We start from the raw sequence: 13,842 nt of genomic DNA on the forward strand, positions 1-13,842 counted from the left end.
TATATATATATATATACTGTGTATATTAATATATATATAGCCAATTAAAGATGTTTTTGTGTAAACGATCCTTCAGTCCTTTAAAATGTCGAGCAGGAGTATTAAAGATTAGAGTACTAAAGCACTGCAAACTAAAGATACTTTTATTGGACTTGATTTGTCTCATTTAATGCTGATTTATACTCGTGTCACTGTTTTTGAGCTCCACAGCTTTTATTTGACGATTTAGTTACTTTGTAGATTCAAATTGTAAATAAAAAAGCAATGATGAGCTTATAAATATGATGCATTGCGACAAGTTAAACAACCCAACTGTAAGTAGGTAGAATTATCTCCACCTCAACAAGCTATAAAAGTGACTAATGGTTGCACATTCATAAATCTAATATTTAGCGCAATACAATAATTACAACAGCGATAATAATAACACACTGAAGGGGCTATTTTGCTCTTGTTTAATTATTACTTTTGATACTAGAAGTAGATTTTGCTGATGGTACTTTTACTTGTAATAGAGCATATTTTTCACTGTTGTATCTTTTTTAGGTTTCTACACATGGCTATCAAACATATGTTGTATACATTGTTTAATGATTTGGAACTTTAGTAAACAGACATAGCTTATAGAAACATCTACATCCGTTTGACTGTCGAACCTCCAGTGTCTGAAGAAGCAAAAATGGACTTGACAAAACCTTGCGGCGTTATGATTGAATTGTTTTATTTATTAAACACAGACAGCATCATCAGTGAACTTCTTTGGACACACCTTCTCTCTCTCACACACCACATTTCCTTCTTCAGCAGATCAGGACATGACATTTACTTCTTAGATCAGTGGTCTTTAGAAATAAGGAAACTACTGATTGGATAGAAAAAAAACAAACAAACATCAGAGGTTGAGGTGTAAAAAAAAAAAAAAGAAAAAGGGTGGGTCAGGGACAAGAGTTAGAAAAGTTCATTTTTTGGATTGTCTCGCACACGTCGTAGCAGCTGGTCCCAAAGATGTTACTCGATGTGAAGATCTCCATTTGCTCCATCTTAACTGTGAGGGCAGAGAGATGAGAAAAAAAAAAGTGAAAATAGTGTTCATTCTGTATAGATGATGTAAATTAAGGAATAATAAAACATGAACATATACTTACTTATGCACAAAGTTACGATCAAGCAAAGGGATTTCCGAAAGGATCCCCAAAAGCAGCTGTTGAACCAGAAGACTGACCAACTGCAGCAGTCTGCTGTAAAGTTGAGGGAAAAAAAAAAAAAGGCCACATATCACAAACGATTTCTGACTTCTGATGCTGGATATGCTTTGATTACGCGTCTGTATAAATCTCTTTACCATGGCTGCAGGCGGTGCTCCAAACAGACTGGAATCTGGGGCCCCAAACGCTTGATCAAACATGTCATGATTGGGTCCCTGGGCCGGCGCCGAGTTGTTTGCGATGGGAGCGGAAGCGAAGGCGGCATCGAGGAGGCCGGGGTTAAAGCTCGGAGCTGCAGCGAGAGCAGGCGCTGGTTTAGGAACATCTAAAAAACGGGCACATTACAACGGGAGGACACAATCAGAGACAAGTCTCGCAGTCACGTACACGTCAAGTTGCAAAATGTTGGTTGGTTTACCGTTAACAATTGGTGACATTTGATTGATGTCAAAGTCGTCATGATCTGCTGTATCCTGAGCCAGGCCCACTTTGCTGTTAAAGTACTGATCGAACGCCCCGGCTTCGCTGCTTCCGGGGGCCGGGGCAGAGTTGGACACTAGCTCCCCTTTCCTCGCTGGGATGGCAGGGGGTTTGGCAATCTGGAAGTCCTTGAACATGTCCTTTCCAGCCTTCTTCTCTCTATCTCCAAGGGGGTCCAAAGCTGTGAAGGCGGTGTTCTCCACCTTCGGAGGTGCCTCCTTAACAGGCGGCCGAGGAGGGGGGCGTGACGGACCTTGCTGGTCACCCATTGCAGGGAACATGCCGGGCTGGAAAGGATTGGTCGGGATGGGCTGACCCCAACCGGGAGCACCGTGTGGCCCAGCTGGTGGAGGCTGGCCCCAGTTGAGGTGGGGCGGAGACAAAGGCGCGGCACTGAACTGAGGTGGCACCTGCGCGCCCCAGGCTGTGGGTGGTATGGGTAAGCCACCGAAGGCAGATGGATGTGGGTAGGCAGATGGGTGTGGGTAGACGGGCCTTGGCCCTGGAGCAGTCACTCCTGGCATAGGGAACATTGAAGGTGGAGCCATGGAGGCTCCCCACATGCCTGCAGCGGGGATACTTGTGGTAGCTGGAGGACCTAACTGAAGATTCCCTGAATATAAAGAAAAAAAGGAATCGGAAAATTTAAAAAAAGGGAATGGAACATAAAGACAAAACGACATTGTGACATCCGCATAAGACACAAAGTTCCCCTCCGGTGTATTACCCAGAGCAGCTATGGAGGAGGGAGTGGAGTTCGCAGGTGTACTGTTGAAAAAGTCCCCCGAGGAAGACGACCCTTCAGAGGGAGCCGGAGCAGAAAATAGCTCTGCTCCAAACAGGTCACTTGCTGTGGACTATTCACACAGAATAGAACATAAATATCATATCCACAATATATATATACATATAAGTATTGTTGCACCTCATCCAATTTTAGACATGATGACTCATAAATACTACAGTACGACATTAACATTGACTGATATGCATGCTTTGCCACTTACCAGTGCTTTTATCACTGAAGCGTGAACGTTAGAAAATAGATTTAGAGCAGAGGAGGTAAACAGGTACAGTCCATTGTTCAGCAGCAGCAGTCAAAAGCGTCATTTATTCAAGCCAGTTAGAAGAGAAGCAAGTGACCACCAGTGCATGCATGAAGACAGAATGGATCAAACCCTTAAATGCAACTCTAAATTACAGGCCTTGTATCTCATCTTAACCGTCTTGTGGCATATCTCGTCAGACACCAATGCATCACACCCAAACGCAGAGAAAGGGAGATGTTAGCAACCCAAGTATGCTCTGGGAAATGTGCATTAAACCCAACGTTTAGGCATCACCACACATGCAACTCTACAATGCTTCATCTAGCTATGGAATTTCACCTTTGCGCTCCTTCGACCTCGTCCAGCCTTAGAGCTCTGCGGAGGCGGGCTTATGACAACTGAATCCTTGCTATGAGTCACCGGGGGTTGCGGGTGATGCGTTACGCCATTAGAGACGGGGGACGTGGTCAAAGGCGAGTCAAAAAACGGGTTTTTGGCTGTCCCAGATTCATTCCCGTCCATCATGGTAATCGTGTTGCCCTGAGTTATTGTGCCCCCTAGTGGCCACTGTCCGTTACTGAGCGCGAGGATCATGGTCTTACTGGATAAGCCATTTATCTGCTCACTGAGGTGTTCGGAGTCTCCGTTCAAACCACCGTTAATAATTGTCTTACAAGCGTTGCCAGCAGTGCTGTTTAGGCGATTAGTGGCGGCGATTGAGATCTGTGAATTATCGGGTTCCGACCAAGCGGGCGAGTTAGAAAGGGGGTCATCTCTGAAAGGGTCACTGTCTGGGGTTGGAAAGTAGCCAAATGTCGAGGAAAAGGGATTCTCTGTCTGCGGAGATGCCCTAAGGTCAGGGGCACAGGAAGTTACAAAGGAGTTTCCCTTTATGCAATTCTGATTGCTGTCAACTTCAGCGGAAAAGTCCAGCAAGAGAATATCATTAGAGTCCTGGTTAACATGAGGGGGACAGTGGGAGAGAAAAAAAAAATAGATTTATGAGTCAGTTCTGCAGAAGGAGAAAAACACACGTGTTAACAAAATGAAAAATGAATCACATGGTGTGAAAAGACATTTTAAAGCTGCTACCTGTAGAATATTTACCTCAAAATATCACTGGCGTATTAAATTCCATGGTGAAGCAAAGTCTAGAGTCCATATTTCAACTTGACAAATGAAGTCGGTACTACATTCTGACTTGCCTTGAACAACAGCGAATGATTTAAATATGCTGAAGTCAGCAATAGCTCGTTGACCTGAAACCCAGCTAGAGAACCGGGCCGAGCGACAGCGATGTAACGCACACTACCGGTATGAGACTGCAGATGTCAGCAAAGCCAGTGAAAAGGTCTCCGTCATAGATTCTACTTGTGGCAGCTTTAAAAGGGTTTGAACAAACAACAATGAGATTGGTACACAAGAGGCATGAACTCAATTCTTAAAAGATCTAAAACTTATATTTATCAAAAGCTGACACACTCCCTACCAATAAAATTGTGACCTTTTTAAAAATTGAGTTCATACACATGGAATGATCTGGAGGGTGCTGATGTTATTCAGTGAAGCCATTGTTTTATGAATCGGATCTTAGAAACTTTTTTTTTTTTTTTTTTTTTTTACAAGAAGCACTATGTAGCAAACTATTATTATTACTTTCAGATTTTCCATTAAATTGCTATTAAAAAAATATGGATAAAAGTCCTCTGCAGCTTACTACGATTAGCAAGCAGCCTAAAACGTAAACACTCGTAAGTATAATCATGTAACTACCCGGCTGCACCTCATTGACTAAGCATAACTCCACCATGTTGCCCAGATAAAGGGAACATTTTATGGCAGCACACTTACATTTGGAGACTGGATGTCTGGAGGGGTCGACATGGCTCCAAAAAGGTCATGCTGCTCCACTGGCTGGATGTCAAAAAGAAACAGAAACATACTGTATTTATCCAGCCACTATAAATCAGAGGTGTGTCATTTAATGTGGAGAAAGACTTACTTGAGCAGCTTTTACTTCACCAGCCATACCTAGCAGGGCATCGCTCCCATTCTGAAAACAAGCACAAGGCTTAGGAACAAGAACTAGAGAAACTGTTTGAAGAAAACACCAGTGCTTCCAAGTGCTTACCTCAACTACAGTGCTGCCATTTTCCCCCTGGAAACAGAGGTAGACTGTTAATGACGACACTTATTTTCTTAATTCGCTGAGGCTGTCATTTCACATCATTTCAATGGAATGTCTACAGGATGTGATTCATAAACAGAACACAGAGAGGCAGTGTTGAAATCCAGGAGGCGCACAACAGCGTACACCTCACGTCCCAGATGACCACACAGAAATGCTTTTCTTTCAGGAAACTAAATGTGCGCGCGCGCACACACACACACACACACACACACACACACACACACACACACACACACACACACACACACACACACACACACACACACACACACACACACACACACACACACACACACACACACACACACACACACACACTTCCAGTTTAAAGTCAACTGCTTCTGAACTAGTTACCTTCTGTGAGGCCTCTGCCTCCTTCTTCCTCAGGTTGAAGATGACCTGGAAGAGATCTTTCAGATCAATGACCAGGGGCTCCGCCTGTAAGGGGACAGAGAGACATTGACATTGTTGCCCATTTGTCTCCGTGGTACATGCGGTCTTTGCGTGAGCCCGTTTATTTGCGAGTGTTACCTGTTGTGCCGTCTTGATGGCGAAGAACTGATGCTGCCCTTCTGCTCCGCACACGTATCCAAACGCCCTGTTATCCGTCACATCTCTGGCGATGAAGGAGATCTTACTCACCATATGCTCATGTTCAATCACCTGAGTTATAAAAAGGACAAAGGCTCTGTTAGCAGGCCAAACACAATCAATCAAACTCCTCAGTGTGATGTGACAGCAATGGAAGCAAATGGCAGAACTCACTCCCGATTTCTCATCAACGATCTTGATGCCCGACATGGAAATGTTGACCCAGATCCTCTGTTTGTGTTTGCCTTGGGACCGAGCAGCTACTGCCATGCCCTGGTGTCAAATAAATGATACATACGGGTCAATCTTTTGGAAGTAAAGAAAACACGACCTGTGATTTAAAACTAATAGAGTGCTGCAGGAATGAGTCCCAAAACCTGTAAATTAGTTGTTTTTTTGTTTAGGTTTGAATGAGGTGTAGTTCTTTTATAGCCTAACGTTTGCCACAGAGCTTAATTTCTGCCATAATCCAAAATTCAATGTAAAAATGTCTTTGGTCAAGGGAACCAGCGCGATGCTAACTTCCGGGTTGGCCTACAAAAACAATCCCTGTAGCACTCTAGCTCCGCAACAGTTTGTGCACAGTGGCGCCCTCTGCAGTCAGATGCAGATGATGTAAAAGTGTATCGACACAGATGACTTATTAATTGAGAAACATCAGAGCTACCAGATGTTACCTTTAAAAATGCCATCCCCTTAATATTTTCAGTGAATTATAAATACAGCAGGGCACAGTCCTATGTTGCACCTTAAGTTTCATCATGGAGTCCTGGGACATCTTGTCTCCTCTGGCCTCTTGGACATCATCGATGCCAATCAGCTTGGCCTTGTACCTCACGCCATCCCCTTGAAACCTGCCCAGCAGGTACTCATCAGTCTTCTCTGGGACTGTGAGAAAAGAAAAAAAAATCAAGTGAATAATTATAATTTCTACAAGATGAGACAATGTCTGTCTTGATCCCAGCACGATCGTCACCTTTCTTCTTCTCTTTCTTGAATGGGACCTTGGATGTGGCTGTCGCAGGGGAGGTGGGAGGGGTGCTGGCCGAGGCTGTAGCCGGGGGCGCGACGCTGGGATCGGCGGGGACGGGAGCGCTGTTCTCCACCTCTGCAGACATGGTGCGGAGCGAGCCTCACTGGACAAGCGGACAGTTCGGGGGGGAAGGGGGGAGGTGAGGTGAGGTGAGGGGTAAAGCAGGCAGCAGCGGCACCGTGTTCAGGGGCAGCGAGGTCAACCGAACAGATGACTCAACACCCACACATACTTTTCTTGTTATTTGTCTGGAGCAGAAAAAGTGAAGTGCGTGTGAGAAGAGAGACCTAAAAAAAAAAAAGAAGAAAAAAAAAAAGGAGAAGGTGATAAAAAGTGAATACGCACTCTTTCTTTGTGAAATGGCAAACTAAATATTAGACTGTAAAGGGATACAATTAACACACTTTGTCACCGCTAAAGAGGTTTTGCACACCATAAACAATCAAATATGTTAACAATACACAGTAAACATTTACAACCGCAGGAACACCCTCGAGATGGAGAGGCATAGGAAGACATATGACCCGTAAAACACTAAGGACGAGAACCCACAAAACATACACTGTACACATGCTGGGTCAGTTGTTCAGCCCCGTTAAGGAGTGAATTATCCACAAGATAAAGACGGTCACCTCTTAACAAATAAATTGTGCTCCCGCCTTCAAAAGTTGATATTTATCTCGGGAGGGTTTATTGTGGAGAGAATAACCAGCCACCGCTATAACTGCTCACATGGACAGACCCTTCAAAATGCCATCAAAAAGCAGCGTGCTGAGCTAAATGTGGCTTGGTCCTATTTGCATGTGGTAACTAACATCATCATCCTTTTGTCTGCCAACACACTGGACAGTCACGAACACCAACAGGAAACCCAAGGCAATGTCACATGAGGCAGAAACAACATCTCGGTGGATTACAAGCGGACGACTCAGCAGCTACCTGCATCTCCTCAACCATGTTAAGTGACACACACACACACACACACACACACACACACACACACACACACACACACACACACACACAATTGATCACTTAATGAATCAAACAAACACGACAAAGTGGTAACAATCACAGCCAGACATTCTGCACAACCAATGCAAACATGGCTGTGTGTGTGTGTGTGTGTGTGTGTGTGTGTGTGTGTGTGTGTGTGTGTGTGTGTGTGTGTGTGTGTGTGTGTGTGGGACGTACGTACCTTTAGGACCAGCACCAGAGGCTACACTGGCCGCACACCGAGGCTGCGAGCATACCGTAGGACAGACCAAAGGTTGGAAGTGGGCAAAGGTTGAGCAATTACCCGCGGTTAATGTTACGCTAGCAGAGCACAAGATCTCGTGATGCCCAGCTAAGCAACTACCAACGGAAACAGGAGCCTTTGGAGTGATCGTTCACCCACAGCGATGTCAGGCAGTCTTAAAATGTGTAATCGGGGTCAAAGGATCCTCAAAAAGAGGAACGATCCAAATCCAGAGTGTTTTCATCAAAAGACAGTAGGGATGCACAAAAACACTGTCCCATCTAAAAAGGTGTTTATCAATCTGTCTGATTCATAAATCAGTTGGCACTAAATGACCTGAGCGTTGCCATCTCTTATCTCATCCTGAATGGCTCTCATTTCCTTTAGATAGATAGATAGATGGATGAATAAAAGTATGTATCCATAATAAAAGCTTCATGTCATCCATCAGTACCAGGTTTGAAGTCAAGGAAACAAGCAGGTCACGTGACGCCTCATGCATTTGGATCGTCCAGGTGACATTCAAATTCCTGCTACCGCACGCACGCACGCACACACACACACACACACACACACACACACACACACACACACACACACACACACACACACACACACACACACACACACACACACACACAGTTTTAGTTGCCGTACGAGGAAGTGTAGAAAAACAAGACACATCTACGCCTAAAGACTTGTTGATGCCACGGGTTGACGCTCCATTTACAAGAGTGTGACACATGATTGCACATGTCCAGTAAACAGTGGCGTCAGAGTCCCGCTAGCTGGAGGAAAGGCTAATAAAAAATGTTTTTAAAAAAAAAGATGAAATGTCAGCAGTTCACTGCAGATATGAGTTAATGGATTACATTTTAACAACTTACTTAAATACTACCAGATGAGCGACGAGGAGAAGAGCTTTGTTTTACAGCGTCCACCAGTGTCGCGACACAAACAACACACAGCCACAGAACACAAGGGTATTTTCATATTCGTCAGCAGAATAACTGCAGCGCAAGGGCAGAAATGTCACAATCCTGGGCCGTCAGGAAACGTAAACTACTGCACATCTGGAGGAAATCAGGGAATGACTCAGTCTGCAAGTGAATGAGATGGTGAAATACCACAGGCCCACTGAGAACACAAAGGCCATGCAAACACTTCCCTACTAAATGAAAGTTGTTTTGCACTGAAACTAGGATGTGGATACACAGGTATGAGAGGAGATGCAACATAAAAAAAACACAATCAAAACTCAAATTAAATATTGTCTCAAGATTAAAAAGATGATTAACAGGAGTGCAGCAAGAAGAGCGTGTTCTGGAAAGAACACTAAAGGACAAACGTGATAAATATTGTTTGTTCTCCAAACAAATGAGACAGGAAAGGAAATGAGTACTTGAAAACATGGAATGAAGTTTTTTACCTCCCGCAGAGAAAACCCAACTCGTCTGAAGAGCAAATCTCACCAACGCACAGCTCGTTATTATCGCTGCTTTCCAAAAGGCGAACTCAAATACCGAGCTGGCTTTAACACGACTACCTGTAATCCTTCGGTGGAACCGTAATTAACGCACGGATGGAAAACGTTACCAACGCGTGGAGCATACCTGTTTGAAAGCGCGCAGTAAGATGTTGATCTCCTGCTGTCGAAAAAACGGTGACTTTTGTTTTCCCCGGGATGCCTCCGCGGCTCCAGCACAACCAAAAAAAAAAAAAAAAAAAAAAAAAAAGAAATGACAAAAAGCCAAACACAGCTCTCGGAAAAATGAGCAGGAGTCAGATGTTTTCCGCTAAATGCCGTGGACAGAAAGGAGAGACTGCTGCACTGCAAACTCCCTGTTTAACCCTTCACGCGCTGACTGACAGGCATAACTCGCTGCAGATTTTTTTTTTAACTAGAAAGAGGGGGCGGTCTCTTCACGTGGAGGAGAATATCACCATCGCTCATATAACTCTGCACAGTGAAGTGGGTCATGTTAAAAAAAAAAAAAAATGCTTCCATAGTGATGTAAAAAAAAAAAGAGGTTTTCATCATCAAGACAGGGTGGCTTTTGTCACAAATTTAAAGCAGCAATAATAGAATAAAAACAGATCAACTGACTTAATGTGTGATGTGAAAGAGGTTGCTTTATGAACCCACATGATTATCTACCGATGTCTCAGCGTCTGGACCTTTTGTGGCTTCTTTCAGCTCATTGTTTTGGTTTTAGGGCCTGCAACTGTGGTGCTCCTGTTTTGGTTCATTCTCGGCGCTCTCGTGGCGTCATTTTCAGGAGCAGCAGTCAGCAGTTTTCAACAAAATAGCCCGGAAAACATCAACACAAAACATAGCAACCCTGAAGTTGGTTGGAGACCAAAACAGATGTATTAGTTAGAAGTTAAGAGTGAATATTGGTGGCCATGAGTGCTAGTGCTGCTACATCAACTTAAAGGCGCAGTGTGTAGGATTTGGCGGCTGAGGCGGCGAGGTTGCAGATTGCAACCAACTTAAAATTGCTCCTGTGTGCGAAGCGTGTATAGGACAACTGCTGTGGCCGATGCCAAAACAAGAATGGCCATCTAGAGCCGGTGTTTGGTTTGTCCATTCTGGGCTACTGTAGAAACATATAGGACGGCTCTGTATAGAGTACCGGTCCGTATGTAGACGTAAAAGTCTCATTCTAAAGTAACGAAAATACGACGATCAGGTGATTGTACACCAAAGACAACTTTCTTGTTACTGTTCTGTTCTATTTTTTGCCATTAGATCCCCCTAAATGCACACTGTACCTTTAAAAGGTGATATGTTAAAGTCTTCTTGCTGCTAGCCAAAAAAATAAGTTATTGGAGCTTTAAGTCGCTGCTCCCCAGCCTTAAGGTAATGTCTAAAAACAGGCACAGCTACAACCTTCTATTGTTTTTCAAAACAGCATATATGTCACTCTTGGTTCAGATGAAAAATGGAAGATATGATTCTCATTTGACAGAACATGACAAAGGCTGAGATGAAGCAAGGGTTCCTTGTTGCTCAACGTTTGTGTCAGAAGTTGCCACTAACATTGCCGTGAAACCGTGAACATATCCCACCTTCCTCTGTGGACAAGGTGGATCGTATCATTAAGAGTAGAAGGAGTGAGGGGAAAGAAGAATCAAGAGAGCAAAGCTCCACCGTTGCTTACGCTGCACATTTCTTTTGGAAGACCAGCAGGCACGACATTTCCTTTGCCATGAACTAGCGTTGTTGCAATTACAGTCAACCGATGGCTGAAAATGGGTCATCAACTTCCTCAGTATAAATGTCTATTTTGCTTTTTCGATACCATACAGTGATTCAGCCGTGTAATGACAGTTTTTATATTTACTCTTCTAAGCACTGTGTGCCAGGTGTGACATTCCCAGAAGGAAAATCCTCAAGTCTCACAGGAAGTGTTTTGTTCCATGTTGGCGGAAGCATTAATAGATGTTTGTTTGAGGATAATTAAGTGAAGAACCAGGTCGTTAGTATAAGCAGGGATAGCCACCATTAAAAAGACAGAGACGTTCTGTAACAGAAAGACGTAGAAACAAATTATTGGGAGAGGAAATCAAACATCACATATATATATATATATATACAACATATACTTCAGCACTGAAATGACGTCAATGTGGTTGTTTTGCCGATGTGAACTGGCAGGTTTCACTTCTGTAAAACAATGATTTTTTTTTCTAGAGAGCCATCAACAAACATGAATTTAAACTTATATCAGACAATCTACAAATGACTGACGGTGACTTAAACATTCCCACAGCTGATGCTATGCGGTCTGTTTCTCTGCAGTGCAATGGACGCTCAGCTGATGGCCTAACAGCACAGCTGGTTTGTGATGATGTTACTGTTGGCACTTGGCAGCAGTGTTGTAGTACTCGAGACCACATTTCGAAGGTCTCGTCTAGGAATCCATCTCGTCTCGGTCTCAGCGGACTGTAATTCAAGCATTGTCTGATTTACTTGCTAACATCGTGACTGTGATTGCTCACAGAAAACAAGAAAATCCCCACGCATGAATCATACCTCTGCAAGGTCTTACACATACACACATGTGACAGTAAAAGAGGGGACTGAAGAGGAATGTTTTTATGGGAATGTGGATCTCTCAGATCAAAGTGAGGAGTGACAAAAGTTTGCTTGTGCCACATTTCATTGTCATGCAGTGGGACTCGCACCGGTCTTGGTCCTGGTCTTGTCACCGTCTCGATATACGCTGGTCTTGCTCAAGACTTGGTCTTGGTTTCGGTGGTCTTGACTACAACACTGCTTGGCAGTATGCTACAGCGTTCATCGATTAAACATCAATGCTGATAACTACTAATCCACTGCCCATGTTGGAGACACATGAGAGCTCTCATGAGCATAACTATTAGCACGACCAAAGCTATTAGCACGGTCAACCAACCACCACATGAGCACAGCCTAGATGTAACATCTGCACCTGTAACTTCAGCCCAGATGTGTAGCATTTATACTGTATGCTCATGTCGTTCTGACGCCTCAAAAACGGCAAACAAAAAGACATTATTTTTCGCTTGGTGTTGAAGAGACGTACGGTGATCTGTACGTTGCATTGCGAGCGGAGAAACGACAGAGAAAGGGACAGAGAAAGGGACAGAGAAAGGGACAGAGAAAGGGACAGAGGAAGGACGTGCTTCCTGCATGTGTATCCTGTGTTCTGCTGACAGAGGCTGCTTTTTAGGAGACGAGCTCCTCAGAAGCCAGATAACCGACTCTAGCTGAGAGTCTGTTTTCCCCTTCAGCCACCAACCACCGGAATGATCTTTTTCATAACCCTCTTATTAAACATTTAATATCATCAGACTCTTGTTTACATTTGCAGAACGCGTGCAGCTGTAGTAATGTCGCTGCATTCCATCTGGCATTTTCAACTCATATTGTGCTGTATGCCTTTTTTGTAGCAAATGTAACCTTTTCTCGTCAATGACGTGTCTCTCTGGTCCTGCATCACTGCCTGATGACGTTAGGAGGTTAGAATTACGGTTCCCTTTTCTTCTAAATGTGATTCATTGTTTAGATCGGTGGCACACCCAATGATAACTGCACACTTGCATACAGGAGGACATGTTGGATGTTCATGTAAAACACTGGTGGGAAAAGGAAAAGTATGGGAGTTCGTTTTTCCCCAGAAACAGACTACAGATGGCACAAGTCAGCACATACACAGTAGAGGGTTTATTTTTGTGATAGAATGCTGACAGAGACGAACTAATGGGAAGTGTCCTTCCCTCCGTACATTACAGGAAGGCCACTATCCAAACATGCAGGGTTTAGGGCGTGAATCCTGGAACCGGCTGCCACCACAACCAGAACCGAAGATAGCCACTTATCTCCAGTCCGTAATTGAGGTAGTCTTAGATTTTATCCTCTCTGTCCGACTCTGTTCTTTTAACTCCCAAACTGCCTTCACTTCTCTTGAGCATTTTTCAGTCTTAACACATAGCATGAATAAAGCGGGGCAAGTGGGAATGTAGGAAGCAACGTCATCATATTCTGCCGCACACAATGACAAAGTCTATGTCGTGTGTACAATTACAGTAAAGCTGAGCAATAGGCTGTTCCACAAGTGTTTCCACACAGTTCCAACCCCCCCCCCCCCCCCCCAAAAAAAAAAACAGGAAGTCTTTCTACTCAGGAGAAATATTGGCCAAGCACCTTACCTACCCTCTGGTTTCCTGAGAAAGCTGGGAGGAAACTGCCGAACGTCGTAAAAGTGGTGACCTCAGCACATATTTGCGCCTCTCCAGCGGGCCGTGACCACATAGCCCCGAGACTACCCCAGCTCTGCATGCAGATACACGGAAAGACACGGGACAGGGCAGCCCCCACATTGACTTTGGACACATCAGGGAATAGTGCGAGTGTGTTTATTTAAGTCAGCAGAAAGTACCTATCAGCATGCTGAATACTACAGAATTTAACATCAGCTTAACTATCTCAGATGGATAAAAGGAGATGATTTACTGCCAAACCTCTGTGTTCATGAATAATGATTCACCTGATCACGGATCATTAG

General features: G+C 44.1%; 1 protein-coding gene across 6 annotated transcripts; it reads right to left on the reverse strand.

Annotated features, from left to right (window-relative positions):
- Nucleotides 1–704: 704 nt before the first annotated feature.
- LOC137869278 (disabled homolog 2-like) lies at nucleotides 705–13,590 on the reverse strand. 6 transcript variants are annotated; one of them, XM_068706580.1, is made up of 15 exons: nucleotides 13,491–13,590; nucleotides 6,493–6,836; nucleotides 6,265–6,404; nucleotides 5,691–5,789; nucleotides 5,457–5,588; nucleotides 5,280–5,363; nucleotides 4,866–4,892; nucleotides 4,737–4,787; nucleotides 4,586–4,648; nucleotides 3,074–3,688; nucleotides 2,413–2,542; nucleotides 1,624–2,298; nucleotides 1,343–1,530; nucleotides 1,146–1,238; nucleotides 705–1,045 (listed from the first exon to the last, which is right to left on the reverse strand). In XM_068706580.1, the coding sequence occupies exons 2-14, from the start codon at nucleotides 6,632–6,634 to the stop codon at nucleotides 1,164–1,166; spliced, it is 2,421 nt and encodes an 806-aa protein (XP_068562681.1). In that variant the 5' UTR covers nucleotides 6,635–6,836; nucleotides 13,491–13,590; the 3' UTR covers nucleotides 705–1,045; nucleotides 1,146–1,163. The 6 variants fall into 6 exon arrangements, with proteins under 6 accessions (XP_068562681.1, XP_068562683.1, XP_068562679.1 ...); XM_068706582.1 differs by having other exon boundaries at nucleotides 13,487–13,587; XM_068706578.1 differs by lacking the exon at nucleotides 13,491–13,590 and adding an exon at nucleotides 9,403–9,652.
- Between the last annotated feature and the right edge of the window lie 252 nt (nucleotides 13,591–13,842).

The sequence above is a fragment of the Cebidichthys violaceus genome, unplaced genomic scaffold, assembly GCF_023349555.1.
Source record: "Cebidichthys violaceus isolate CVI_PGR_0920_01 unplaced genomic scaffold, fCebVio1.0.p SCAF_12, whole genome shotgun sequence".
Classification (NCBI taxonomy): domain Eukaryota; kingdom Metazoa; phylum Chordata; class Actinopteri; order Perciformes; family Stichaeidae; genus Cebidichthys; species Cebidichthys violaceus.